Raw genomic sequence first — 27,737 nt, 5'->3', positions numbered from 1 at the left:
GTCCTCCGCTCAGTTCCTGCCTGAAGGCAGAGCGGCACTCCTGCTATGGGAGTGAGCAGCAGGCAGTATGGCAACATGAAACCCTGAGCAAAAGACATGGGTTTGGGGACTCGTAGGTCCAAAGGGCCCTGGATGTCCCTTCTAGAGCCCTGTGGGCACATGGCACCCAGCCCCTGCTGTAGTAAAAATCTGGAAAGGTCGCTGCCTTCCAGGGCGTCAGTCTCATTCTCGTGCCCTGCTGAGCTCTGTGGCCTTGTGAGATCCAGCTCCTGGCGCTCTCTGTCCCCCATCAGACCCTAGCATGGTGGGTCCACTTCCTGAACGCACTCACCTGACACCTTGGGAGCTGACGGCAGGCTGTAGTCCTGGTACTGGGGGGCGTAGCACTGTGGGGGGAACCCACTCTTGGTGTTCTCCCTGGGGCTCATGGCAGACGGCGGCAGATGTCTCAGAGGCTGTCCCGCACCCCTCATGGGAAGTTGGGTGAACTCATCTGAAAGACCAATGCCGGCGAGTGAGGGCAGTGCCAGGCCGAGGGAAGGGAGAGGCCGTGCAGCCCCCAGCATCCCCCTTCCTTCACAAAAGGTGCTCGGAACTAGAGCCAGCTCCTGGGGCAGCAGAACCCAGAGCCTTCTGACTGTATCGGCTGAGCCAGAGTGGAATGGGGGTGCTGGGTGTGTGGAAGGCAGGGCAGAGGACACCACCCTGTTCTACCATGGCTCAGAGGTGCAGGCGATGAGACGGTGGGGGATCCCGGGTGGGCCCCTGCAAACACTGTCCCCCCAGCACCCCAGGAGGCCCGGGCCTGCTGCTTACCACTGGGGGCGCTTGCGCTCAGCAACTTGTCGGGCACCAAAGGGCAGTTCACGCTGCCCCTGAGGCTCTTCATCCTTTTCCACATCTGATGTGAAGTGCTGCTGCCTGATGGGTCCCCCTGGATCTAGAGGGGAGAAGGCCAGAGACCTGTTCCTCAAACTGAGTCGGGCGTGGGCTGCTCTCTCTGCAAGGCTGTATCCCTCTCTGCTGCCCGTCATAGGCTCTCTGAGCCCTCACAGCCATCGTGAGAGTTTCTGCCCGGGCCAGACCTCTGTTCTCGGGCTGTTTCCACCCCCAGCCAGCGTCCCTAGGCCACACCAGGCAGATGGCTCACCCCGCTCAGGTCCTGGAAGGCCTGCTCCTCATATTCTCGCTGTCGCTTCAGCTTCAGCTTGTTGGACAGGGCTACCATGGCCGGGCTCATCACATCTGGGCCCTGGGGCCCAAAGCCTTTTGCAGACCTGCCAAGCCCGAGAGAGTGAGCTGTGAAGAAGTGGGGAGCCCCATACCCCCCAGGGCCTTCCCCCTGCTCCAGGGGCCCTCCCAGAACCAATAGTTGACCGTGCTGGCTCTAAGACCCAAAGGGCAGAGTCCCAGAGGAGGGGCAGGGGGCTTGAGATACCGATGGCTCAGATCACCTGTACCTCCCTCCACATTTGCCTGCTGGCCCAGCTCTACCCAGACAGCCTTTAGGCCTGACCTCATTCCATCTGTCTTTAAGACCTCTGGCTCCTGCCCTGTCTCTCCACTGCCCGGAACCATTCCCCACTGAGGACCAGTGATGGTCAAGTGCCCCAGGGAAGCATAACCAGTAGGCCCTGGGAGCTAGAAGTCCAACCATGTGACTCTGCCCAGTGAGCACCCTGCTGGTTGGCATGAGGCTTACTGGGGAGATTTAAAGGAGCCCTAAGACGTTGCTGCACTAGGACCTTGGGAAGCCCAAAGGCAGGGCGAATCAAGGGCATCTTTTTGCTTTTCTCAATCAGGGTTCTAGGAGAGAACTAAGAAAATAGTCACTCAAATCATTCTTTGCATTCTGTGGCTCAGCCAATGAACCCTGGTCTGAAGAGAGAGGCGGTGGGGCTCAAGGCCCTCAACACCCCCCTTCTCTGGGCCTCAGTCCCCTCTTGGTCTCCAGCCCTGATAGAAATGTGTCCTGCTTGAGGCCTCACATACCTTGGGGTGATTCCCTCAATGCATCCAGACTCTGAGTACAGAGAAGGCTGTGGTGGGGGAGAAGGGGAGGAGGCAGGGAGCCTTTCTGGGGCCCCAGAGATTACAGTAGGAGTCTGCTGCTGCAGCCAAGGGTCTCTGCCACTTACTTTTTCTTGAAGACGGAGAGATGGGGCGAGTTGACGGGGGCCCCCAACGGTGATGGCCCCAAGGACTCCGTGTGCTGATCCACAACAGGCCACTTCGTGGGCCCAAAATGTAATGGCGGATCAGGGGGCCACTGTGTGCTGCTGGACCTGCCTCCCAGGGAGGAGAGAGGGGTGCCGGCTTGGCCACAGCACGGGGGCAGGGACACTTTACTGCCGCCATCAAAGAAGATGGAGGACAGGGGCCGGTGCTCAGGCTCTATCTTCTTGCTTCCCAGCTGCTGTTGATACTTGTCCAGGAGGAAAGGGCTGTGGGAGGCCCCGGGCGCCAGCGGCTGGAAGATGTTCGTCATGGTGCTGAAGCAGTGCTGGGGGGTCGACTGGGGCTTCTCCTGCAGAAGCCTCTCCTCGGGGCAGATGGGACTGAGCTGGAAGTCTTCCCCGTCCATGGGGATGTAGGGGGCCAGGGTCTCCAAGTCCAGCTCACTGAAGTCCGTCTGGGGGCAGGGCAGCGGCAGAGGAGCGGTGAGGCTGGTGCCTCCTGAGAACACTGGTCCAGCCGCCGTCTGCCCCTCACAGCCCTGCCCCCCATCTCCCGTGCCCCTCCCGGCATCCCTCCCTTGCTTCAGCACCTCCGGCCGTTGCCCACCAAAAGGAAACCCAGGTTTGTCTACCCCATGTACGCGTCTCCCCGCACGTGTTGCTAGCCTTTCCAGGGGTCCACCCCTCTTCAGCCTGTGCCCCAGACTGCCCCCACACTGCTGTCACTGCCTCACCCAACCCAAAACGCCCTCCTCTCTCCAGTCTACCTGTCCAATCCCCCCCCCCCTTTTCTCTCCTGTGGCCCCAGTAAGACTTCTCTGGCTGTGGTGACTACCCCTGGGGCCAGAGCATACACAGGGGCTCCTGGAGAGCCAGAAACAGCTTTATATGCCCCAGCACAAAGGACGTTTTACAGAATTGCGGGAGCTTGTGCAAGGCAGGGCAAAGAGCCCAGCTGAGCAGCAAGGTGGGATTTGTTTTATAACTGGGACTGAGACAAAAGGGGATTAATAATTCTTCTTGGACTTTGTGAAATATCCACCCACCTCCTCCTTGTTTTTATAACGTTTTGAGAACAGTGGCCCTTCTGTAACAAGTGCGTTCCTAAAAAGTTGTGCGTAAGTGAAAATTTGTCAGACGCCTGTCATTTTTAAATCCATTTCAAATAAAAATCGTTCTTACAGAATCCTAAGGTGAAGGTGTGTGAGGAGAGTAATTGCTCCTTATTGCTTCTAAACATCTCACAAATCTGGAGATGCTCTTTGAACATAGGGCCTCTTTAAAGAATGCAATAGCTGGATTTGGCATGCAAAGCTGGGGGGAGAAGGGGCTACCCACCGGCCCCATTTCCCAGTTAAGACCAGGGCCTTGGCCAAGTGTTCCCACTGGTCTCCGCCAAAAGGAACGAGGCTGCAAGAATGGGCGTGAGCCTTCACGGTCCACCTACCTGGGTGCTGCCCTGGTCCTTTGCCTCTGTATCTATGGTGAAGAGCTTCTCGATCACTTCAATCTTCAGATCGTCATTCAGAGATGTGTAATAGTCTCCGGGGCTGCTGGGCTGGGGGCCAGGAAGGAGGGTGACCAAGTCAAGAGTAGGACACTGGTCTTCCCAGAAGTCCAAGGTGAAAGGAGAAATCTATTTCTGGACCCACAGAGTCAACGCCAATCCGTGGAACAAGCATGTGTAGAGGGAACAATCCTTACAAGAAGGCTATGGCCAGGGGCCAGTGGTGGGGAGGGGAGTGCTCCAGAAACTGTACAGCTGTCTGCCTCGAGCAGGATGGTTACTGCCCCGCACAGGGAATGAGTCACGGGCTCCAAGCTGTGTGTAACTCAGCCCCCATCTTCAAGGATCTTATCACATAGATTGGGGGGGGGGTGCAGACAGATATTAATGGCAAACTGCTGGAACAGCCGGCAGGTAAGGGTTACCACTGCCCTAGGGGACTCTGGGATAGCCTGAGGGGCATGCGGGCAGTATTCTTGTCTGGGCGGTCTACTCAGCCATCCTGCAGCAGCCAGAAAGAGCAGCCCACCCTTTCAGTGTCCTCACCCCAAGACGGGGTGCTCACCGTGGAGCAGCTGCTGCTGCTGGTGGCACTTGGGGTGGCGCTCCCGGAGGCAGCCGCTTGGGGCACGGTGAAGGCGGGCAGGCTCCCGGCCTCACTCTGGGTGCTGTGGCTCCTCAGCTCTCTGGACCACGGCTGGCTCGGGGGCAGAAGGGCACTGCTGTAGGCTGAGGACTTCTCAAAGTTCTGGCTTCCTGTGGAGACAAGGGCCTGGCCGCTTAACCCCCACAAGCACTAGGCCCACCCCTGGGCAGAGAAAACCCAAAGGAAGCACAGAGTGTCCGAGGAGGCTCTGAAGGTGTACCTGGGGGCTCAGCCCTCCATACTCCGACGTCTGGCTGTGACCAAGAGGCCATTACTGGGTCTGTGAGTCAATGAACAGGCTCCCTTTGAAGCAAACACCTTCCGGGAGCATCTCATTTTCAGAGACCTCATTTCAGACCCTAGCACCCACTTCCTTGACAGGCAATTGGGAATGTTGAGGAAGAGGAGGTTGCAAAAGGACAAGTGGACAATTTGCCTCAGTTCTGCCACAAAATAAGGAAGCTGCAAGACCTCTTGGCCTGGGGCTGCTGCCCTTTATAGTTTCTGAGGTTGCAATCCTCACATGGCCTTCCAGAGCACTTCTGAAGGGGCCAAGACAGTTGTAAGGTGAGCACAGGGAGGTGCTGCTGGCCCTGGGGCAGCTGTGCAAGGCTGGGGGAGGAAGATGGGGGTCATTACCTGGGAGCATGGGGCTCCCCGGGTGCACACTCAGGGTGCCTCCAGCACGGGAGGGGGACCAGGGCTGAAAATTTTGCCTGGGGCCACAGGACATGCATCTCCACTGGACTGGCATACATTTGTAAGAAATAGTGCATATGAGGGCTTCATGCTGGGCCAAAATCTTTTCTCCATCCACATTTCTGGAATTATTTCTGACACTATTTCAGCCTGGCCCTCCACCTAAACAGTCAATCTGTCCTTCAAGGCCCAGGTGGAGATTTATCCTCTATGAAAATGTGCCAGTGGCCTCAGGGCATCCCTCCTGCTGCCCCCTCCCTCGTCTCAGACTCTCTGCTGCCTGGACCAGAAAATCAGTCGACGTCTCAGGAGGGAGTCCCCCATAACCCCGCCCCACTCGGCACCGTGCAAGGTCAGAAGCAGGACTGTATTAGCGGCAGGAGCATGCGTTCTGTTTTGGGGCTCAGCACAGTCTGGCCACATTCACAAGACGCAGGGCTGAAGAAAAAGCTGAAGCCAGGGAAGCCTGCTACAGTCAGAACTGCCTCACCCAGAGAGGCTCAGCAGGCCCCTTTGAGCTAAGAAGCACCCACCGAAATCCAGGGCAATGATGGCATCCCCCGCAGTGGGGGCCAGCTGGGCCAGCTCCTCCGGCTCCTCCTTCAGCTTGGTGAACAGGTAGTCACTCTGCTCAGACACAGCCACCTCACTGCTGCTGTCAAAGATGCCGCTCATGGCCGTCAGGTGCGGCTTGAACAGGGATTCCGTCTGGTCCATGGAGAACACCACGTCGTTCTTCTCAATCTCGCTGATGGGACGAGAGGTGTGTCAGACCTTCCGGGTTTTCCAGCAAAATCCTTTTACACGCCCGGACCCGTGGAATACCAGGTAGCCAAGCCTTTCAGCCAAAAACATGGGTTCGGCCCCCATGCCAGTGCTTTGTAAGGAACCACACAATGACGTCTGGAGTCATGGCGGCAGCAATCCTGAAGAGTGCCCTCTGAGTGTGGATGCATCTTGGATGCCTTTTATTATTGTGTGTGGGCTGCACTGTGTACGTAGGTTTGAGGGCTTTTGTTTTTCTACCTAGCAGTGTGACCGCCTCCAACTCTCTTCCCAGACACTATGGAGTGAAGGTGTTGCATCTTCTCCCGGAAAGAACGAGCAATCCTCTTTCCTTGTCCCCCATTTAGAAAATATTAAGTGACAACTATGCTTTCTGCCTCCCCACGTGGGTCAGAGGCACGACACAGAGGACAAGCAGGGAGAAAGATGCAGGGGAAAAAACACCGTGAAGGGGAAATGCCAGGTGTCCTATAATTCCTGAGACAGCCATGGAAATCCCGTGGGTCATAAGGATCAGCACTGCAAAGAGCTTTCGGAAGTAGTGCCCAGGTTCTGGCAGGTCTGGGTTCCCCGGGACTGCTGCCCTCAGTCCAGGGAGCGCCGTGGCCCTCTTAGGCTTACCTCAGGACATAGTTCACACACATGATGCACTGGGGCTGCAGGTTGCGAGGGTTGTAGATGACCGTCCCCTGGGTCTCCAGCCACACGTAGCCCCCATGCTTTGCAAGCATCCGGTACTGGCCGCTCACCACCTGACCTTTGGTGCACACTGGGGGAGGAGAAACAGAGCCTGAGGTCAGGGAGGTTGGAAAGCGAGACCTCACAGGGAAGGCAGTCTGCGGGGAAACAGACAAGACTGGCCCCTAAGGCAGCAAGGACCTGCTTATGGCTTCTTTCCTCCTCCAGATTGCTCTAAATGCTCATGTAGCATTTGTTTACTGTATGAAAGCCCTGGGAAGGTGTCTCACATTCCCTACTCCGGAATTCTTCATCCGCTCCCCGTAAAAAGGAATCAATAAATCTCCTTAAATTAAAGCCTAATGTTAGAATTTCTGGTAGTTTTCCAACCTGGACATATACATTTTCATTCCTTGGGAATTCATTCTTCAGAATCCTAGCTCAGAACTCAAATCACAGAGAACTGGAAGAGGCACAGTGTAAGCATTAGAAAATCTTGCTTCATGGGGACTTTGGGAAAAGAACAATCCCCCTTAGATTTGGTTTCCTTATCTGCAAAATGAGGTACTGATAAAGATAATAGTAATGATAATAATCATTCTTAACTACCCGTATACCACAGCTATTCGTACTGGGCACGACATCTGCCTGTCTGGCTTATCAGGTGCAGAAGTGTTGACTGAATATCCTGGACAAACGCTGTATAGGAAAAGCCACCTCTTTCCCAGGTCTGCAGGTAACGTTGTGAGGGACCCCACGGAGAAGACCCAGATTCTCTGTAAACGCGGAGAATTGCCCCCCGTTCTCTGGGTACGCTCACGGGCCACCTCCCCATTCACCAGCCCTGTGTGGTGGAGGAAGGCAGCGTGGTTCACGCTAACACCACTTGTGGTCTTTTACATTAATGTTTTTCTAGGGGCGCCTGGGTGGCGCAGTCGGTTAAGCGTCCGACTTCAGCCAGGTCACGATCTCGCAGTCCGTGAGTTCGAGCCCCGCGTCGGGCTCTGGGCTGATGGCTCGGAGCCTGGAGCCTGTTTCCGATTCTGTGTCTCCCTCTCTCTCTGCCCCTCCCCCGTTCATGCTCTGTCTCTCTCGGTCCCAAAAATAAATAAACGTTGAAAAAAAAAATTATCATTAATGTTTTTCTAGGCACAGTTACCGTCTTCAAAAAAAAATTGAACAAGCACCACCTCCAGGGTGCAGGAAATACTAACTTACGGGTGTGCAGCGCTTTGCAGTGGTCAAAGCCATCTCAAGATGAACGCGCTACTGAAAGCAACTAGAAGTGCCCGCACGTAAGTGATCAATGAGGATGTGTTATCAGCAGCTCATGTGACACATGGTGGCACCATGAAGTGTCTCCTGTGATTCCTGTTTTACATCTGAAGAAATGGAAGGCTTCGAACTATTGAGTGACTTACTGAAAGGTCCCCTCGGTGGAAACAGTAGACGGGATCACAGCCTAAATTAAAGACTCCTAATCTAGGCTTTTGTGGTTCGGTTTTCATTTTTAAAATCAACTGGAGTGAGGTTTAATTTACCTTCAATAGAAAATGCACCTGCTTTAAGCACACAGTTCAGTGAGTTTGGACTAACGTACACGCTCTTGCAGCTATCACCCCACAATCAAAGGTAAATGCCCTTCCCATCACCCCTCCCCCACACCACCAAATTCTTTATGCCTCCTGATGGTTAATCCCCATCGCCACCCCTGGTCCCAGGCCACCCCTGATCTATTTTCTGTCACTGCATGTTGCTCTTCTCTCCATCTGCATGTAAGTGGAGCCATACAAGAGTGTGTACTCATTTGTGTCTGGCTTCTTGTCACTCAGCATGTTTTCCAGATTCCTCATGGTGCTGCAGGTATTCATGGTTTGTTCCTTTTTATAGCTGAGTAGTATTCCATTGTATGGAGGTACCATAATTGGTTTATCCATTCACCTGTAGATGGATGTGTAAGTTGTTTTCAGTTTCTTTGCTTATTACCAATAAAGCTGCTATAAACATTTGTGTACAGATCTTGGTACGGACACGCATTGTGGGTGCAACTAGGAGTGCAACGGCCAGATGACACGCTAAGAACATACTTCCTTTATAAGAAGCAGCCATGTTACTTTCCAAAGTGGTGTATCAGCCTTGTCTAATCTTTTTAACAAAATCCTGGGCCGTAGAGAGGACAGATACGATCTTCTTTTAACAGGAAGAAACTAAAGCCGGGGGGATGGTGACCTGCTTGACATGATGCAGGACAACAGTGACACAGTCTGGGCTGGACAACACCACTCCAGGCACCACGCTCTCTTCCTATATCCCCCAAGCTGCCATTCACTGGGAAGACTTGATTTGCTATTGCTGTGGTCTGAAATCATCAGGGACTCCTTGGCCAAAGAAATCACTTCCTCCCTGATGTCCCTTTATGTGCCCTGCTGAGGATCCCTTGCTGCAAAGAAACGATTCTTGCACAATTTCAAGTGCCTGGAGTTAACTTATTTAGTGGGATCTTAATGCAGACAAAGTTCAGGGCTCTTACTCTTTTTGATTAAACAGTACAGTGAGCAAAGGTCTTAACTGCATTTCTAGTGATTGCAGGCGAGGGCCTGCTCTGTCAGTAGAATATAATTACGCCTGCTTTCTAACCATCTGCTCATTAATGCCAGCCTTGGTGAGGGGCCTGCTCCCTGGTAGATAGGCCTTTTATGGCCTTTAATCTTGTTTTCCTAAGAGCACATAATGTCCTCACACAACAAAGAGAAACCGACCCCCCCCCCCCCCACCTTCCCGCCTAGCTCTTCCCACCCCTACCTCCAAGAGTAACAATGTATAAATTACTAATCCATTTGGAAATGATGGCTTTCAATTATCTAAATCTGGTTTGGGGACAGAGCTTCCCCAGTAATTTCAACGGTAAACTTTCACAGGCTAAAACACACATAGATGCGGAAACTCAGGAGGCTGGTGTATAAACCTGGACCAGCTTCAAAGTTGGGCCTCCAATTATTCCACAGCATTGGTGTGAATCTGTGCTACAACTTTATTTGCACAAACCCAATCTCTCTCTCTCTCTCTCTCTCTCTCTCTCTCTCTCTCTCTCTCTCTCTCTCTCACACACACACACACACACACACACACACACACACACACACACACACAGAGAGAAATAGATGCTTCCGTTTTAGCTGGCATTCACACGATTTCCAACCCATGCAGATTTCCCTTTGCTGGATTTGGGTTTGCTGGCTGGGTACAAGGCCTCTGAGCTCAGAGCAGCCTCACTTGGCTTCATCAGGAGAAGAAGGGAGCCTGTGATTTCTATTTGGGTCATGAATTACCTTTAAGTGTGCCTAATGCTTAAATATACAGATTCAATAAAAAGCACCATATTTTCCCTGGAGTCAGCAGGAAACTGATATGACAAATTTTTACCCCAGCTCTGTTTTAAGGATCCAGGATTTTCTAAGAAGAAAGAAAAAATCTTTTTTATATGCCTTGTGAGAAGTCATCATTTTTGTTCCCTTTGATAGTGGTTACCTCCACTTTCCCACCCCTGAAGACAAAGTACAATACTGTCCTCCAGGAATTCCCAGAACCTTCTAGTACCTTCTAGTCTACTTGTAGAACCCTGATTTGACTTCACCCTTGGCTCATAAAAAAAAAAAAAAAAAAAAGCTGGACTTTCCCCCAATTTTACATCTAAAGGAGCAAAGGCCCAGAAAGCCAGGCCCTGGGCCAGAGCTGGGCCAGAGCCTAGGTCCCTGAGTCGCATTGTTGGGATAACTTTGGGAGCAAGAACCATCATGTAACAGAAAAGCATGGGGAATCCTACCATGAAGGCTGGAACCACATCCTACAATTTCAAAGCTGGGGCGGGCTAGGGCTGGGTCACATCCACGGGCACCCATCTCTGGGTCTCTAAGTGGGACTGAATCTAGGTTGGTTGGGCTGGTTGGTTTTTTTGCCAGAGAGCAGAGTGAGAAACTTCTCTGAGATATCCTCAGGGGCCCTTCTGCACTGTCAGCTCAAACCCCAAAGCCATGAGGAATAAGCTGAGAGACCAATTAGAAAGAGAAGATCCCACTCCATAAGAGAATATTAACTGTGCTCACGTACAGCTTATAGGGGTTGCTAATCTGTTAGCTGCTCTGAACTCAGCTGGCCTAGCCTTAGGACGGACAATGGATTTAAGAACAATGGACACACAGCAGCACCGCCATTTTCTTCACTGCCACCCCAAGCCACAGCTAATCCTGGAGGCCCAAGAGCAGCAAGGCCACGGGGAATCTTGTTAGACTTACCTTACCCATTTTTAATCCTCCTATGATCCTCTCAGCACCTTGGTCTGCACCACTATCACCACTTATTTTGAAGCATTCTTTCCCAAATATGTGTTTTGCCCTTGGGTTTATCACTCAGTGCCTGCATTTTGCCAAACACTGTGCTAGATATTGAGGCTAAAGGTAAGAGCCACCTTGCTCCCACAGAGCCCACAACCCTCCTTTTCCTTCAGAAATGAGATCCCTTAAGTCGGGGAGTAATCCCATAAATTTCTCTGTCCCCCAGTGGGGCAAGATAGGGTTATAGGCCCAGAGTCCTTGCGTGTTGATGGGCTGTATGGATTTAAGGAAGTTGTCTTGGATCACCTGCAAATAGGATGTCTGAATTAGGAAAATGGCTAAGTGAATGCATTAGAGTTGCCCTGTCCCATACGGTAGCTACTAGCCAGGTGTGGCTATTTAAATTTAATTAAATTAAACAAAAAATTCAGTTCCTCAGGTGCACTAGACATTTCATATGGACTATGCAGGTATAGAACAGTTCCACTGCAGAAAGTTCTATTGGACAGTCCTGTTCCAGAATCTCTTTTAGAATTCAGGTTTTCGTTCAAGGGGCAAAGCACAGTGTCCATATGCCATCACTAGTATGCCTGGGATAGCCTCCAACTGACTTCTCTGATCCAGCAAGATCTCTTGGGAGAACCACAGCCTACCTCAACACATCTTTTAAGTTGTGCCCTATGACTTTCACCCATGTAGCCCCATCCTCCCCCATCCTTCCAGGTGCAACTCAAGTGCTCCGTCCTCTCCTTTTCCTGAACTCTCCCAGGGCTCCTCTTCTCAGGACACGTGGACTTCCTTCTATAGCATACAACCCAGTTGACTGTGTGTTGTCCCAAACTGCTCTCTACAGAGATGTCCCACAGGGTTGTACAGACTGCTGACTGCATGTGGGTGTTGGGTGGAGGTGGCCCGTGGGGACTGAGATTCAGCCTGCCTTCCACTCGCCAAGCTGTGTGCCTTGGCATGGGTGTGTCCCCCCCGAGGAAGGGTGTGTGCCCTCTTCCTAATTTGTGTGAAGTTGTCATCTGGGCTGGTGGCAGCCTCAGTTTCTGACCATCCTGAGGGCACGGGGCTCGTCTGCCACAGAAGATGTGATGTCTGTGAAGGAGGTAAGCAGGTCTTATCTCACTGGTCACACCTCACTCAAGGCCATATTCCACAGATACAAGGGAGCCACATAGGGCACTCCAGGAACTTACGGTTCTGGTGACTTTTGGTCATGTTCTCTGAGTCCAGGGCATGGTAGAACTCGTAGGCTGAGCGGCCGAGCAGCTCCTCAGGGTGGTAACCAATCAGTTCTGTGATTCTGAATTAAAAAAAAAAAAAAAAAAAAATCACGTGGGAAGAGACACTGCATGAATGTGGGCGGGGGCTCAAGGAGCTAAATCCAGAAGGTAAATCAAACGCACGCATTCTGATGAAAACACTCCAGGCTTCCTGGTCACACCATTCATCCAAGTGAAAAAACAAAACAAAACATGTGGTCCACCTGCAACTGTGGCTCCACCCAACCTCCGCTCTTCCTGCCCTTCCTGGACTCATGTTTGGAGGGTCAGGATTCCTATCCCCCAGCCCCAATATACATGTACACCTAGTCTCCAACAACCACTGGACGGGGCTCTCCCACCCTCCACCTCCCGATTTCTGCAGACGAGGGAGCAGAGATCCAGGGAGAGCAGACAATTTGCTTGATGCCCACACAAGCATCCAGGGACAGACCAAGAATGAAAACCAGGGATCCGATCGCCAGCTCAAGCTTATGCTAGTACAGGGTGATATAAACACAAGTGAAGACGATGTGGTGTCAAGTTGGGAAAAAGCACAGAGTCGGCCTTCGTCTGTGTGTTAAGTCGTGACTGAGGAGGAGAGTGGGCAGGAGATCCCCGTGTGTGTCTGATATTCACTTCTCTGAGTGCTTTTCCTTAGGCCGTGCCTGGTGACTTCGGGTACCTCTTGGACATCAGGCTTGCCTTCCATGGAACTTTAACCTGCCCCTCCCTACTTCAAGGGAAGGGGGCAGGTGGGAAGTGCTGAGGGGAAGAAATATAAAAGTAAGGTGGTGGAAAAGTGTCTCCTCATTGTACTCTGATAAAGGGGCAGCTCTGAAATGTCAGGGCTCGGCTGTCCCAAGCGTCCCTGTCTTCACCCTGTAAGGTGTCTGGGTTTGACGGAAAGTGGGCAGAGAGCAGGCAAATGTGGAGAACTGTGAAGGGTCATGTAACACTCTTAGGACTCTTTGCTCTGTACCAGAACCATTGAAATCAAGAAGACCTGCCCAAGAACCACCAGATTAGCCGCTTTCCCACATCATACCTAAATATTATTTCTTGTCTTTCTTATCTCACAGCTTTCCTAATGGGCTCATTGTCTTGTTTACCTGGCCTACCACAAGTCAGAAGTGGGGCTATGTTCTTATGATTATGAGCTCTATTTCAGAACGCATGACTTCTGAGTAAAGCCCTGTCATCGATCCATTTTGGAAATTAATAACAGAGGAGAAAGCACAAGCAGAGAGTAGACGCAAGGGCCCCCTGATTTCCTGTCCCTATTCTCTCCCCACTCCAAAGGGCCTTCGCACGTGTCTTCCAGAGCAAATCACCCTAAAATATTATTTCCATCTTGTCACTCCCCTATTTAAGCACTGACAGCTTTCTGTATTGTCAACCACTATCATCACCATGATCAAGAGTAAATACACTCTGCCTAACTTCAAAGACCCCCTGGAATCTGGTCCCCAACTTCCCCAGCAATTTGATTTTCAACTAACCTGCAGCGTGTCTTACACGCTGTGCCCTGGCAGATAGCTCTCCTCAAAGTGCCCCACACCCAGAAAACCCATTCTTGCTGCAGAGCCTTGACGCTTTCTCCTTCCCCCTCTTCTCCAGGCCCTGATGACTGCAAGGCCAGCTCAAGGCCTGGCCCTCGCCACGGAGCCCTAATTCCCCCACCCCTCACCCATGTCTCCTTCTCAAGGAGTCCTAGCAGGTGGATATAACATCACAGAGAATTACCCACATCCTAGGCTGCCAACCCCTGAACTTAGGGACCACTTTCTCCTTTGGCCTTCCCTCCAATGGACACTTGATAAATACTTGAGTGACTGACCAGTGGATTGATTCTGTCTTAGGACCTAAAGTACAACAAGAGCCCTGTCTCCTCCAGCACTGCTAAGGGATCTGGGCAATAAAACTCGACTTTTTCTCCCAGAACATGAGTAACTTGTCTCAATGCATGTCAGTGAGTGCACACATACACACACACACACACACTTCTCAGCAGAACCCCTCGTGATATTCAATACATCCTTTCTTCATTCTGGAAGCTGTGGCTGGTGTGGTCAGAGAAGAGAAAAATTCTCTGCCTGGGTGAGACTTTGGGGTTAAACGCTTGGTTAGACAAGGAGCAGCCCAACGGGGCTGAGCAGCTTAGGCCTCAGCTGATTCAGCCCCAATGGAGACTTCTTCAGAAAGATTCTCAGCAGTTCACTTGTGCCAGCCAGCTGCTCTCCCACCAGGAGGATCTGTCCCCTCACTTGGCCAGGAGCAGAGAGGCCTTTAAACTCATCGGCAACGGGGCGCCTGGGTGGCGCAGTCGGTTAAGCGTCCGACTTCAGCCAGGTCACGATCTCGCGGTCCGGGAGTTCGAGCCCCGCGTCGGGCTCTGGGCTGATGGCTCAGAGCCTGGAGCCTGTTTCCGATTCTGTGTCTCCCTCTCTCTCTGCCCCTCCCCGTTCATGCTCTGTCTCTCTCTGTCCCAAAAATAAAATAAAAAACGTTGAAAAAAAAAATTTAGAAAAAAAAAAACTCATTGGCAACAGACATGTTCCTTGGCAGCCTGATCCTGGGGGTGGTGCCCAACAGCACCTTAGCGAGGTGAAGCCTGGGGGAGAACACGGAGACAGCCGAACAGTGCTGGCCTTTCCTTCCTTCCCTACAACCAAATAACTTTCTTGTTGGATCCGGGGCTTTTGAGCGTAAGCCTGGGAATAAGAATTACACCAGTGGGCCCTGCTGACAGTGGACCGGCCATTAACAGGCTTGCCGGTTTGCCAGATAAATTGCTTCTGTTTCTGCACAGGGCTAGCATTTTCTAGAGACCCTCAAAAATGAGGCCATCCTGGAAAAGATAGGATACCACTCCCTGAAGAAATTAAATTTTCTTTCAAGATTAGAATCTTTAAAATGTTCAAAGTAAATGTTTATGATAATCAGCCTCATAATAAAACATTTAAAAAATCTAATTACTTTACCATGCATTCAAAGGCACACAATGGGCATATTTTGGAAGGAGACAAACAAACCTAGATTTCAGAATTGCCAGCTAACTTCCCAGGAGGGGCCTTCATTTATCTTGTCAACTAAAATAAATATTTAATGTCTCCTTCTTCATTCCTTTAAACAGACTACTATAAAAACTGGGAAACACACATACCCCAAACACAATTGAAGAACATTCTAGTTGTCAAACTTCACAAAGCCAGGAAACCCCAACTTCAAGCTAATGGTCATTCCCCTCCATCTGCAGGCACGCAGACGCCAATGGGGAGGTTAATGAACCCAGCTTGTTTATAGGGTCAGCTACGACAGCACAGAAGGGCCTTCGCTGCTAATTTCCCCGGGTCCCAGAGAAGCCTGTGGAGCTGGGCTGTGATAACGCTTTCATCTGCTCTCTCCATCAGGGGCAGGGAAAACTATTTTTTTTTTCTTTCTTTCTAATTAAGGGCCCTGACTCACTGGAAAAAAAAAATCAGTCTGGGGTCACCCATAAATTTAAAAAGTCAACTCAGTAGGGCTGTTCTGTTTTAGAGAAGAGGGAAATGTAAAAGGGCCTAATTTACCAGATTTCAGAAATGAGAAGAGTAGAGCTCACTCTTTAACAATAAAGTAGAAGAAACAGATCAAGGGTGAGGCACAGAGAGAGAGATAGACACAGATGGGCAGCCACAGGAGGCAGAGATAGAAGGCAGAAAGAAAACAGAAAATACAGAGGAAAAAAGGTCACTAGATTCTGAAGCGTTATGCCAAGTTAAGATGTGGGTCAGACCGCCTGGCTTTGGGATTCAGAATCAGATAGGTCTTCATAATGTAAAATGACAGTTACTCATTGTCCTTCAACTGTTCTTTACCTGTAAATGCCCACAGGTTCTTTTCAACATGGATTACCTGTGCCTCTCTTGCCTACAGTATCCATGCCATTGCCTCAGTGGGCAGCGGAAACCCAGCAAAAGGCCTAAGGTGACTCGCTCCTCCTCCAGGTGACACCGCTAAGCACATGTGCACGCGGGACACGGCAGCAAGCTCCCTGACTCTAGACACCACTGCCTGGAGTCAAACAAGGTCTGGCCACGGCTTTTACCCCTGCTTCCTAGGCGGGTAAAGGGTTTGCTAAGTCAATTCATCATGCAAACAAGCTGTTTAGAGGGTATTTTAAACTATTCAAGAGGATAAAAGTTTTAAGGACTTTGTAAACCACGTATTTGTTTTCCAAAGAATGCATGTGCTAATAAACCATACTTCTGTTGAAGTCTGTTTTCTTTCCTTCCACCCTTTCTGGCCATGGCCTGTCTCCAGCAACAACCTGATTCACCTCAGTTTGGTTTCTATAATGGGCTTAGAAGCTTTGGAACTTCATTTCCTTAATAATAGCCAGACTGCTCACAGACTCAGATTTCAATGTCTTCTGTTTTAATATACTTTTACCCAGATTTTGTTTGCTTTAAACAGTAGTCCTTAAGCTTTGTGTTTTCCTCAAATATTATGTGGCCTTGTGAAATCTATATAAACAGCTCTGTAGTTAAGGGACAATCAGTTTTCATCTTGTCGGTGTGATGTGCAACGGGTATGGTGACTTTATACCTAGGAAGACCGCCCTAGCTCAGTCCCGGACTGACCCTGCTCTGAGTACCACCAAATGCCACAGCTGCCTTTGGTTACCTTGGGACCCCCAAGCAGTAAGAAGAAATCTGCCTTGAATTGTTGCAAGAGAGGAGCAGATCGTGTAGAAGAAATAATCTTTGAATTAGGACGTTGATTCAACTTCGAAATATATTGCAAAGAGAATCTGTAGAGCTGTCTCTTCTAGGGGAGTATCTCAAGCAGACCAGGCAGGATAATATACAAGCATTTCTCATATGTATGTTCAGACTCTGGCTGATTTCAGGACACTGTCATTTGGAGGAGACATAGATGCCAAGGAGAGCACTTAAAACTTCTTCTAATTCAAAGATTTAAAGAAAGTCACTACACCCTCTTCTATTAGATGTGAGCAGAAAGGCTAATAATGTGTAGGGCTGCAAAAATATTTAGAATACACTAGGTATGGTACTAAAAAACTACATGTATTAATTTGAAAGGCCACTCTGAGTTTTCAAATGCCACCTACCCTCTAAAAAAAGTACAATGATTTATTAAGTTTATCTCATGATGCAATGAAAGCATATAATCTTTTACTATTAATTTGCCTAAAATTAATGTATTTTATTCTCAGATTTCAATACTCCTGCCTCCCAAGTATTTTGATGTGTATGTGTTTCATGACTCATGGCTCTTTATAGTTTTCTTCACTGACATTCTCTTTATGATCCCCAATTCTTCTCTCACTACTATTATTTTTATTATTCCAGACTTTTTTTTAATGCATATTTATTTTAGAGAGAGAGAGAGAGTGCATGCAAGAGCAAGGGAAGGGCAGAGAAAGGGGGACAGAGGATTCAAAGAGGGCTCTGTGCTGACAGCAGCCCTCCCAATGCGGGGCTTGAACTCACGAATCATGAGATCACGACCTGAGCCAAAGTCGAACGCTCAACCGACTGAGCCACCCAGGCGCCCCCCTCTTCTATGTATAAAGAGAATTCGTCATAAATTTGACCCCCAGAATTTGAAACACAGACATCTTAACTTACCCAATTATGCCTCATGTTGCCTTAATCCAATGGCAAAACAGGGTTGCCTTCAAATTCTTTAACTGTAGACTACATGATCCTCTTTGTTAATCTGAAATTTTCACTGTAACTCTGATACCATATTCTCCCTATTGATATGGAGCCTACCCACAATCTGCTTTTATAATTTATTTCTCAGAGACAGGAACACTCACACACAAATCACGGTAGGATTATGTGAATTAGAGTTGGCCCTCTCCCTGGATGCCTGGCTCCCTTCGCAGTTACTCCCTGTCACCACTAGGTGGCACCTCCACATGAATTTAAGAACCACCCCATTTTAGAGTTAAACTATTTGTGAATAACCTCTATCTCCCTTTTCAGTGAACGGAATGCTCTATTTTGTGCCATCTACTGCAGTTCATTAAGCTGCTGGTGTCTCAATATCTAAACTCTTGGAGATCAGGAGCCATTTCTTTTACTTATTTGCTAGAATAGTCTCCAGCACAGGGCTAGATACACAGCACATGCTCAGTAAATAACAGCTGGCTCACTGGTTGCTCAGTATTTTAGGAAACGGAGTAGAACGGCTCTGTGGGAGTCCTAAATGGAGACAGATCATCGGTCACAGTGATAGTCAGGACATCCTTCCTTAACCTTGCCACCATGGTGCTCCCCTTGTCAGGAGCAGTCAACCACATATACGCAAATGTAACTGACATGAAGTGTCACAGAATCTACTTTGTAAAATGTTTACTTTTTAGATGATTCATGCGAGACCTAATAACGGTCCTCTAACCCTTTACGATGAGGCACGGGACCAGCGCATTCTGAGCTGTTTTCCTTTATTCAGCTGTGGCTGCCTCAGAACCCCATTGCCTGGATTCCATGGACTGTGGGAACCCGAAAGTTAAATGTGAGATTACAGCCTGATTTTCTCTCTTCTTTCTGCTTTCTTTCTCTCCCCTCTCCCTTCTCCCTTTATTTCTTCTCCAACACCCCCCCCCCTTTTTTTTTTTTTGATTATCATCAGTCTGTGGTTTCTATACACGGAAGAAAAAGTACTCAGCCCTCTTTAAAAAGTGATTTTGTGGATTCCAATTGCCTTATATTTTCATCAGATTCTTTCAGTTTTCCTTATGATAAAGTAGTCCCCTGGGTGGGAAATCACAGCCCCTCAATGTAGTTAGATGTCATCAAATCTAGTGAATTCCTAGATTAAATGGGAAATGGAAAGCAGTCCCCCGCCCCATTAGCTATCATATGTAAGTGTTGGTTTTTGAAACATTGATCTCGGAAGGGTATTAAGGAGGCAGAGAGAGAGAGAGAGAGAGAGAGAGGAAGAGAGAGTGTGTGTCTGTGTACATGTGTGTTCATGTACACCTTTCCCCATTCTAATGAAAGAGCGAAAACAAAACAAGCTACCAAACCCAAAAAACTCCAGTTCTCATCAAAGCAATAGAGAAATAGCACTTAAGGATTAAGGACTTAAAATAGTCACTTTATAAACCGTCTAAGCCATGTCTGTGCCCTTGTTAACTAATCTGCTAATCGGTTAAACACAACTTCCGTGAGGCACAGCATTCTGTATACGTAAAGCACCTCTGTGTTCATCCCTCCAGCCCACTGAACCCAGAGTTCGGGCCATGTAATTAGGTTTGTTGAAAGGCAAGATTTTGCTGAAAATGCAATGTGTCCAGCAGAACTTAGAAGCACTATCACCCTCCACACTCTGAGTCACAAAGCCCTAAATCACAGGTTCCTTCAAGCCAGTATCGACTCTGCCTGTAAGCCCTGAGCCAGACTAAGCAGCCGGCACCAGGGATCTCTCTCTTCTCTGTGTCCGTTTCCTCCTCGACCACTGTTAGGCCAATTCCTGCTACGTGTGTCCCCTCTTCTTTTATCCAAAGCAAAGCTGCTTTCAGGAAATGACCTGAGACCCATTCAAATAAGGTAATGAAAGGAGGACAACCTCAGATTACTCTTTCCAGAGGATTTTTTTCTTCACTTTAACAAGGATCAAAGTCTTAGGCTTAAAAAATCCCTGTCTTCTATTAACTAGAGATGCTGAGTTATTTTCTCGGACTGTAGGGCTTTCCCAGAGCTTGTGGGGTCACATGAGGGATGGCTTCACTCACAGGGGCTACATGCAGCTTGCAGAGTCCCAGGCACAACAGCAGCTGCTCCGGGCTGTATGGCTAAGGCATCCAGAGCACCACCCCATCCTGGAGCCAGACATGTGGGCCACGCAGTGGGAATTCCCATGTCATCTGGAGAGTCTACGTTATAGATCTGTGTCTTCTGCCAAGAATGTTCCTTTGAATGCAAAGGCTTCATCTGACAGATGACCCCTTACACACAACATGGATTTCTCCAATGCCTGCCTTTGGGACAACCTTTATCTCCAATCTTCATCCCGATCACAATAATGACACTCTTAACCACGGTAATCAACGTCGACTGTGTCAGAGTTCTAGGACAAAAATCTTCATATGTGCATTTTCTCCCTATGAGGTTAGAGTACTTCTTACTACTTAGAGAATTAGCTGCTGCCTGGGTCCTGGTGGCATGGTGGTCAGAACAGGGGGCCAGGAATGACTCAAGGACCCTTTCACAAAAGTCCTTCAATTGTGCCTCGAGGGGAGACCAGTTCTAAGAAGGGACATATGCAGTCTTAGGCACTCTTTCAACGACTTATAATAAAGAACAATTTAGCATGAGAATAACAGCCCACACTGAACATTTCCTATTGGACTTGAACCCGAGCCATCCCGCCAGAGCCGACACTCTGAAGCACGTCACTCTCCCGTAGGAGAGCTGCCAGTGGGGCCTGGTTTGGGAGGTTAGAGTCTAGCTTAGCTTCCTTCATCAAAAAGTCTTTGAAATTAGCCTGGACAGTAGCTGGGATGGAGGTGACACAGAAGGAACAAAGGCTGAGGGAAGAGCTCATTAATGGAAGAGAACAGGTGGAAGGCTTGCAGCCATGGGGCAGTTTCAGACCCCAAAGCTCCTGGCTGGTCTCTGAATTGGGAGTGCTGATGGGGATCTCTAGACCCTGGTCTCCTGGGAATGAGACTCCTGGAAATTTGCTCAGGAGCCTGACACATATGTGGAGGACTATGTACACACTCAACAAGGACAACGGGGCCACAGAGCAGAATGGCTCTGCCTTCGGCCCCTGACATCGCATCAACGGGGAACCACCAAATAGGGTACCCAGAGCCCCTCAGCCGCACTGATGGGATGAAACAGTGACACACGCCCACAGACTTGCACCCGGCAATGCAACGTTCCCGCCCCAGACCCACACCTTTCCCACAGGCACAGCCACACACGCACGCCCGTGCAGGTGAGACACAGCCCTGCCACGGCACACACACTCCGGGGCCCCCACCTGTCGTCACAGTAGGTGAACTTCATGTCCATGCTGTGGCGGCTCAGGAAGGTCTTGCTGTCCAGGGGGATGTCCATGTGGGATGGGTGCTGGATGGGTTCGCACATGATGATGAGGCAGGAGAGCAGGGGCTCCTTGAAGCTGCACAGACTACTGTGAGGGGGGCAGCTGTTGTAGACCTTCACCTGGCCGGTGCAGTGCAAGACCTGGAGACCGGCCACGGGGGGATCAGCTGCGGGGCCAGCGGCACACACGGGGGTCGGGGTGGGGGACTCCAGCCCAGGCCTGTTGTCGTCCTACCTTCCAGGTGGCTGACTTGAGGTTGACGGTCCGGCCTCTGTTGGTGACGGTGCACTTCATCCTCATGAAGAAGTCCCGCTCTGTGGACATGTCTTTGCCTTTCTTCCCAAAACCAGAGCCTGGATGGGGGCGAGCAGAGGGACCCGGTTGACTTTTAGTTTCATGCTTATATTCAGAAGAGGGACCCTGATGCAGTTTTTCTGGGCAATGTATTGTGCGTGCTTCCTGAGGATCTGCTCCCTTAGCACCTGTGGCCTGCCATGAACGCTCAGTACCATATTGGTCCACGGACTAACGTTGTCTCATCTCTGGCTGGTCTCTCCACCTGGAGTAGAAGCTCCTGAAGGCTGTTCCACTGTTTTGTTTCCCACTGCACCTAGTACATAGTCAGTGCTCACTTCAGGGTTGCGAGGCAAGGGGTGACCAGTAGCCATGATCTTGGCATGCCTCTCCTGGGTCAGGCCCATGTCCCCTAGAAGGAATTCCAAGGGACGGTCTGGGTGAGACCCACTCTCTTCAAAGGGATAAACCTCTCAGATTAGAAATGTCCCTCAGACACCCCCGATTTTTCCTCATCCCTGGCCCTCAGTAATTTGATCCCTCCAGGGTCCTATTCTCAACCTGCGGTAGCTGCATTCAGGATACCAAGCCATCAGCTTTCTCCCTAAAGCAACATGTGTCAGGGCTCTGGTCCAAGCCTCCTGGGTTTAGTGAGCAAGTTCACTTTGAAGATTAACTCAACACGGATCATATCCTTTCTCAGCCAGAATTAAATAAATCGCCACGACAAACACCACAGCCTCCTTTCTGATAGTCTTCAGATGCCTGCCCACTCAGAACTTTTCCCACTTTCCACAGAACAGTGATGAATGTGGTGAGTGCCAGCTGAGTCCCCCTCGTCAGTGCCTAAATTCTGCCTCCACCACCACCACCTCTCGGACCTTCCTGGGTGCACTCCTGCTCCCCTGCCCAGCATCACAGAACAATCCAGAGCCTTTTTTTCCCAAATAGTCACAGCCCTCCATAAACCTCTAGAGGGCCATGATATATCGGACTGATGTATCCTCAAAGGGCTGTATCAATTGAATTTTGGCATCTCTGAATCTTCCCTAGGAGCGGTTTAGCCTATGAAATAAGAGAACAAAAGTGAATCTCTTTTTTTTTTTTTTTAAGAGAGAACATTCCTTCAACACGATTATAAAATCATCTCTCCCAAAACTTAATGATGGTCCCTACAATTTTCATTTTCATCAGTGGGGTCTACATATCATGAGATATTCTTCTATCCTGGGGCCTGGATCCACTATTAGGACCAGTTCAGGTGCTGTTGATAAGTGGACTGGAGGGACTCATTTGTGGCTGTGGCATAGGTTACTATTGTGGCCTCCTAACTTTGCTAACCTCTAGATTCTCCCCATTCTGCCATTTAATTAATCTTTCTAAACATAGCTCCAATCAGATTACCCCACCCCTGCTCAAAAACTTTCAAAAGCTCCCCTCTGTCTACAGGATAAAGTTCGAGGCCCTCCACCTGGCCTTCAAAGCCTTCCACAATCTGCCTCATGGCCTTATCTCCTTCTCGGTGTTCACACTAACCCTTTGCTTCCAGATTGTGAGTCCACGCAGGCCGGCAACCTTCAATGAGGATTTGCTGATTCATACAGTTTGATCCCAAGTCCTTGACACATGGACCAAGCGACCTAAAGTTCTACTCAGATAAATAGAGTAGAATCATGCTATGAATCATGGTACTTGCGAGCAGAAGGTCCCACCTAGACTTTGCCTGGTCCAATGCCATCAGTCTGAAAGCAGAGGCTCTGAGGAACAGAGCAATGGAGTGGCCTGGCTCAGGTCTCACGGTCAGACTGAGACTAGGGCAGTGGCTGAGCTCCGACTGAGAACCTAAGGGCTGAAGAGTTTCTGGAGTCCAGAACAAGAGACTTTTCCATTTTCCCAGGCTCCCAACACCTGCCTTAGAAAGAGATTCAGAAAGTCTGGTAGCCCCTTCCTCAGAGAAGCAGACAAGATCTTTCAGCAGCACAGATAAGGCACTGAACGGCCTGTGGAGTGCTCTCCAGCCTGTGCACTCTAGGAGCCAGGTGGCCCGAGGCCCTCAGGTGGGAGAGCGTAGGGGCTGGGTGAGAACTTTAGTGGGGGAGGGGGTTATAATTCCACACTTTGCGGGCTCCAACTGTAGCAAGGGTGGAGGTGGGCCTGGGAAGCACCTGTTTCTGCAGTGTGTGCAGGAACAGAAGCCCAACCCTGCAGGCTTGGTGCCACTGCCTCTGTCATTCAGGCTGGCCAAGCACACACCCCATGGCCGTGACAGGTAAGAGATGTTACAGGGGATGGACAGCCATGGGCACAATCTGCCCAGGACAGTGATGGAATCTCTGATTCAGAAGGGACCTGGAAAGTCACTGAGCCCTGCTTCCGCTCAAAGCTTCAGTCTTCTTAACAATATCTTCATTTGTGCCTGTGCCTGGAGGTCCCCAGCTCTGACTGTCCTTGCAAAGTGATTTCAGCTTATGTGGGCCCTTCCATCCGCTGGTATCTGCTGGATACCCCCCATAGGTAGGATACAATATATGAGAGCTTTTCAATCTCTTCTCCATCAAAAACTACCTATTGTGTGTCTTATCACCCGAGGACCAGATTCATTCCTTATCTAGTCTTCAAAGCTGGCCCCCATGAGCCATGCCTCCTGATATCCGTGGCCTTGTGTACTCACCTCCCACCCTGAGCAGGGGCTGGCTTATAACTCCCTCTAATAACAGAATGGGGCAGGGTGATGTAGTGTCAGTTTCAGGGCTAAGCCTTCGGAAACTCTGGCAGCTTCCACTTTTGTACTTTGGGAGCCCTGAGCTGCTGTGTCAGAAGTCTGGAGAGAGAGGGGCTCTGAGACTCCACAGAGTGAGAGAGAGGTCCAGCACTGCCAGCAGCCCAGCAGAGTCCCAGCCTCAGCTATTGGTCACAAGGTCCCAGACGTGTGGGGGAGCCATCCTGGTCATTCCACTTAGTCCAGCCCCCAGACAACAGTAGCCCAGCTGATGTCATGTGGAACAAAAAAACCAGTCACAGAACCCACAGAATATGACAGGTAATAAAATGATCGTTTAAGCCACAATGCACTGTGTGGTTTGTTACACAACAGGTAAAAGCAATAGGTTCCACGAACATCTGCGCACAGACGAGTGTACTGGTTTGGATGGCCCCATTTGGCAGAGGCACTGGCCTCACAGGTGGTGAAACCTGCTGGAGACAATGTCCTAACCTAAAGGACTGCCTTACTAGCATGGCATCAGGTGCCATGAAGAGCTGGCCAGACACAGTTCTGAGTACCATGTCCCTCCTGTGCCCTCCATCTCATGCTGGATATTTTAGGGATGCCAGTTTTTTTCTGGATCATAATGACCATGACCCATCAGCCCTACATTCGTAGACAGAGGGAATACAGACCCCCTCCCAAGTGATGTAAGAAGGAATGAAACACAGAGTGAAGAATACTTTACCATTTTTGAGACTCAGGTTCTCACGAATCTCCTCGTGGTCACAGGGATGAGTGAAGTCAAAGATACTGTGTCCTGTTAGCTCCACCTGTTTCAAAAACAAGGTTGGGCTTCATTACTCCTAATGCTGAACAAGAGGTCTCCAAGAGACATTTGAGCCACCTTCCAGGTCGGGAGACAGAGAGTAGGCTGAATTGGGTCTTCCCATATTCCAGTCTGGCTTCCCACAGACACGTGGACATAATACATAAAAGACTGCCATTGATGACAGAGAATTGATTCACAGGGTTGGTCTGTTAATCTAGTCAGTAGAACTGTCCATCAGCAATGTCAAACTCAACACCAGGGCCTGGGAGTGTGCTCCTGAGGCTTGTAGCCTGAGATCAGAGAGAGTGGGGGAGGGCACAGGCAGGGAGAAGTCAGGATGGATGTGACCAGAACCTTCCACTCATTTCTACCCCCAAAAGCAAACGTCTTCCCTTTTTGAAAGAGCCAGAGGAGGGTGTCACCTGTGTGAGTCCCATGAACTTGCTGATGTTTTCCGATAGAAAGATCATGTCGCCATCTTGGGTCACCACGGCAATGAAGCCCTCCAACGCTTTCAGGTACAAGTTGTCCATCTGTTGGTTAGCCTCAGCTTCAGACTCATTTTCAGAGCAAACTGGAAAGAGAGGGTGGGGTGGGGCGGTTGGGTGGCTTACACGAATGTGGTCCTAAAACAGATGTGACTGGCACAAACGAACACCAGCCAGGGATGGCTCAAAGGCATTAGGTGGACTTTTCTGGAACTCACACTGTCAACCATCTAAGTGTCACCACATGCCTAAAAAGTGGGTATTTGATAAGCACTACACAGAGGACACCCTGATGGGGCTCTGCAGGAGTGTGGCTGTAGTGGCAGCATACTTGAAGGACCAGGGGTAACTGTGGCAGCAGGCGTCATAGATATGATGGCAGTCACAGTGGTACTAGAAACCGTAACCTTCACCACTAATGCACGCTGAGTAATGACTGTATGTATTAGGTACTGCACTGAATATACCGTCTTATCTTTACAACGCCTGTGACGTAGGTACTATTCTTTGCCTCACCTTACAGACGAGGCTTAGAGAGACGTAGTCAGTCATTTGCCCTAGGTTATAAGGACTGTGGTTAGTGGGCTCAGGCAGCTGAATTCAACAGCTACACTTCTAACAATTTATAGGCCTTGGAGTCAAATAAATGCAGGTTCCATTCCTCCCATTAGGCTATGACTTTGGCTAACACCTTCTCTAAATATCAGTCTCCTCATCAGCCAAATGGAAAGAATAATTTCCATCTTTTGAGTAGCAAGGATTAAATGAGTGTCTAAAATGCCTAAAACGCCACCTATCATTGTGATTTCCCCCCTCCTCTGCTCCCTCTAGGATAGTGCCGCTTCCCCCAAATTGCTCAAAGCCTAGATAGGGGACGTGTAGCACACGATGGTACAAATCAAGTAAGAATGCAGGAGCAACAGAACTGGGTGACCAAAGACGAATATAGACAGTAAGTGCTCAAGGGTTCAGAGGAAGAGGGGGTCACTTTATGGTGGTCAGAGACAACTGTTCCAAAAAAGGGCATTTGAGGCAGCTCATAAAAAACAGGGATTCACTCTGTTAGGTGAAAGAACTTTCTGGGCCCGGTCGAGGTGGGCAGACACTGGGCAAACATGGAGGTGGTACGGCCTGGAGCAAGCTCCCACCCGGGGACCGAGGAGACACTGCTGAGGGGAGCCCAGCATCCTGGAGTGGTGGCATCGCAGAGCACTGCTCTAGGGGGAATCACCTGGCAATGGTACTCTGAATGGTTTGGAGACAGACTGTGAAGACCAGAGGTGCAGAGATCACGCGAGGAGGCCACGAATCAGGTTGCAGAAGTAGTCGCTAGGGGCAACCCGGGGAAGAGCCCACCCCACAACCACCACTCTGAGTAGCGCCAGCTTTTCAAGTGCACCCCTGCTGCCTGCAGAAACAGCAGACGAGATGTAGGCTCAGCTCTTGTCCCAAACAAAGCTCTCAGGCCCCGGGCCCTTGGCTGTTGTCCTCGGACCAAGGACTTTCTTTCGCCCCTGCTTCTCCTACCTCATCACTGAACCCCAAACATACATTTACTTACAAAAATTTGTATTCATCCAGTACAAACGTTAGGCCACGTAGACCTCCTTTAACTTAACAGAACAAGGGGGTTAGAGAGTAATTTGTCCCTTATAAAAAGTGAATACTCACTTAACTAAAAGGAGTCTTCCAACACGAGGCTGTTCTGGGGAATGTGAAATGCAGTTAGATTTATGGCCCACTTGGCAAGGAACACATGGATACTGTGACATGAGGTCCAAGGCCCTCTCCATGAGGGCACTGGATTTATTTAGTTTTCTTTTCCCTGGAGCCCCTAAATTTAAGCTCTGGGCTATATGCTGTCATTCCTCAAGAACAAATCCAAATTAGGAGATGTTTCTACCATGGGGCTTCGGTGGCACCCCTGGGGACCAGCCACCTTCAGGACATGGGACCAGCACATGTGCCCGAGGCACCAAGAGAGCAGGCAGTCCAGGGACAGGCTAGCAGCCTTTAAAGCTAAGGGCTGGGCTGCAGACAGTAGTAGCCTGGTGGCTTCCCTTCTGTTTTGAGAAAATGGTGAAAACAATGAGAGAAATTCTTTCCCCTTCCCACCCTAGCTAGCCTCTGAGAGGGGACACCATCTGGGGACAGCCTGGTGCCACACACATACCCACACTCGATCCCTACGTTGGGTTTCTGCCCACCAACTAGTCAGCTGAACTGATGAAAATGAGCCAAAGTTCTAGGTG

At 49.9% G+C, this 27,737-nt stretch overlaps 1 protein-coding gene and 1 long non-coding RNA gene across 3 annotated transcripts in view; one reads left to right on the top strand and one right to left on the bottom strand.

Moving 5' to 3' along the window:
* EPAS1 (endothelial PAS domain protein 1) overlaps positions 1-27,737 on the bottom strand; it is an 84,495-nt gene that overhangs the window by 2,498 nt on the left and 54,260 nt on the right. The window contains exons 3-15 of one of the 2 annotated variants that reach the window (XM_023251650.2): positions 25,420-25,571; positions 24,914-24,998; positions 21,402-21,520; positions 21,102-21,307; positions 12,027-12,133; positions 6,437-6,584; positions 5,563-5,777; positions 4,250-4,440; positions 3,625-3,735; positions 2,139-2,632; positions 1,151-1,286; positions 817-940; positions 332-493 (exon numbers count right to left, since the gene is read on the bottom strand). In XM_023251650.2, the coding sequence (XP_023107418.2) occupies positions 332-493; positions 817-940; positions 1,151-1,286; positions 2,139-2,632; positions 3,625-3,735; positions 4,250-4,440; positions 5,563-5,777; positions 6,437-6,584; positions 12,027-12,133; positions 21,102-21,307; positions 21,402-21,520; positions 24,914-24,998; positions 25,420-25,571 (2,250 nt within the window). The remainder of the gene's footprint in view (positions 1-331; positions 494-816; positions 941-1,150; positions 1,287-2,138; positions 2,633-3,624; positions 3,736-4,249; positions 4,441-5,562; positions 5,778-6,436; positions 6,585-12,026; positions 12,134-21,101; positions 21,308-21,401; positions 21,521-24,913; positions 24,999-25,419; positions 25,572-27,737) is intronic. The other variant, XM_023251651.2, reaches the window with a different exon arrangement.
* LOC111559814 lies at positions 6,584-7,981 on the top strand. Its single transcript, XR_006595538.1, has 2 exons — positions 6,584-7,229; positions 7,643-7,981. It is a non-coding gene; the product is annotated as an uncharacterized LOC111559814 (long non-coding RNA).

This window comes from Felis catus, chromosome A3, assembly GCF_018350175.1.
Source record: "Felis catus isolate Fca126 chromosome A3, F.catus_Fca126_mat1.0, whole genome shotgun sequence".
Taxonomy (NCBI): Eukaryota; Metazoa; Chordata; class Mammalia; order Carnivora; family Felidae; genus Felis; species Felis catus.
Note: the sequence above shows the minus strand (reverse complement) of the source record. Positions and strands in the feature narration are given on the sequence as shown.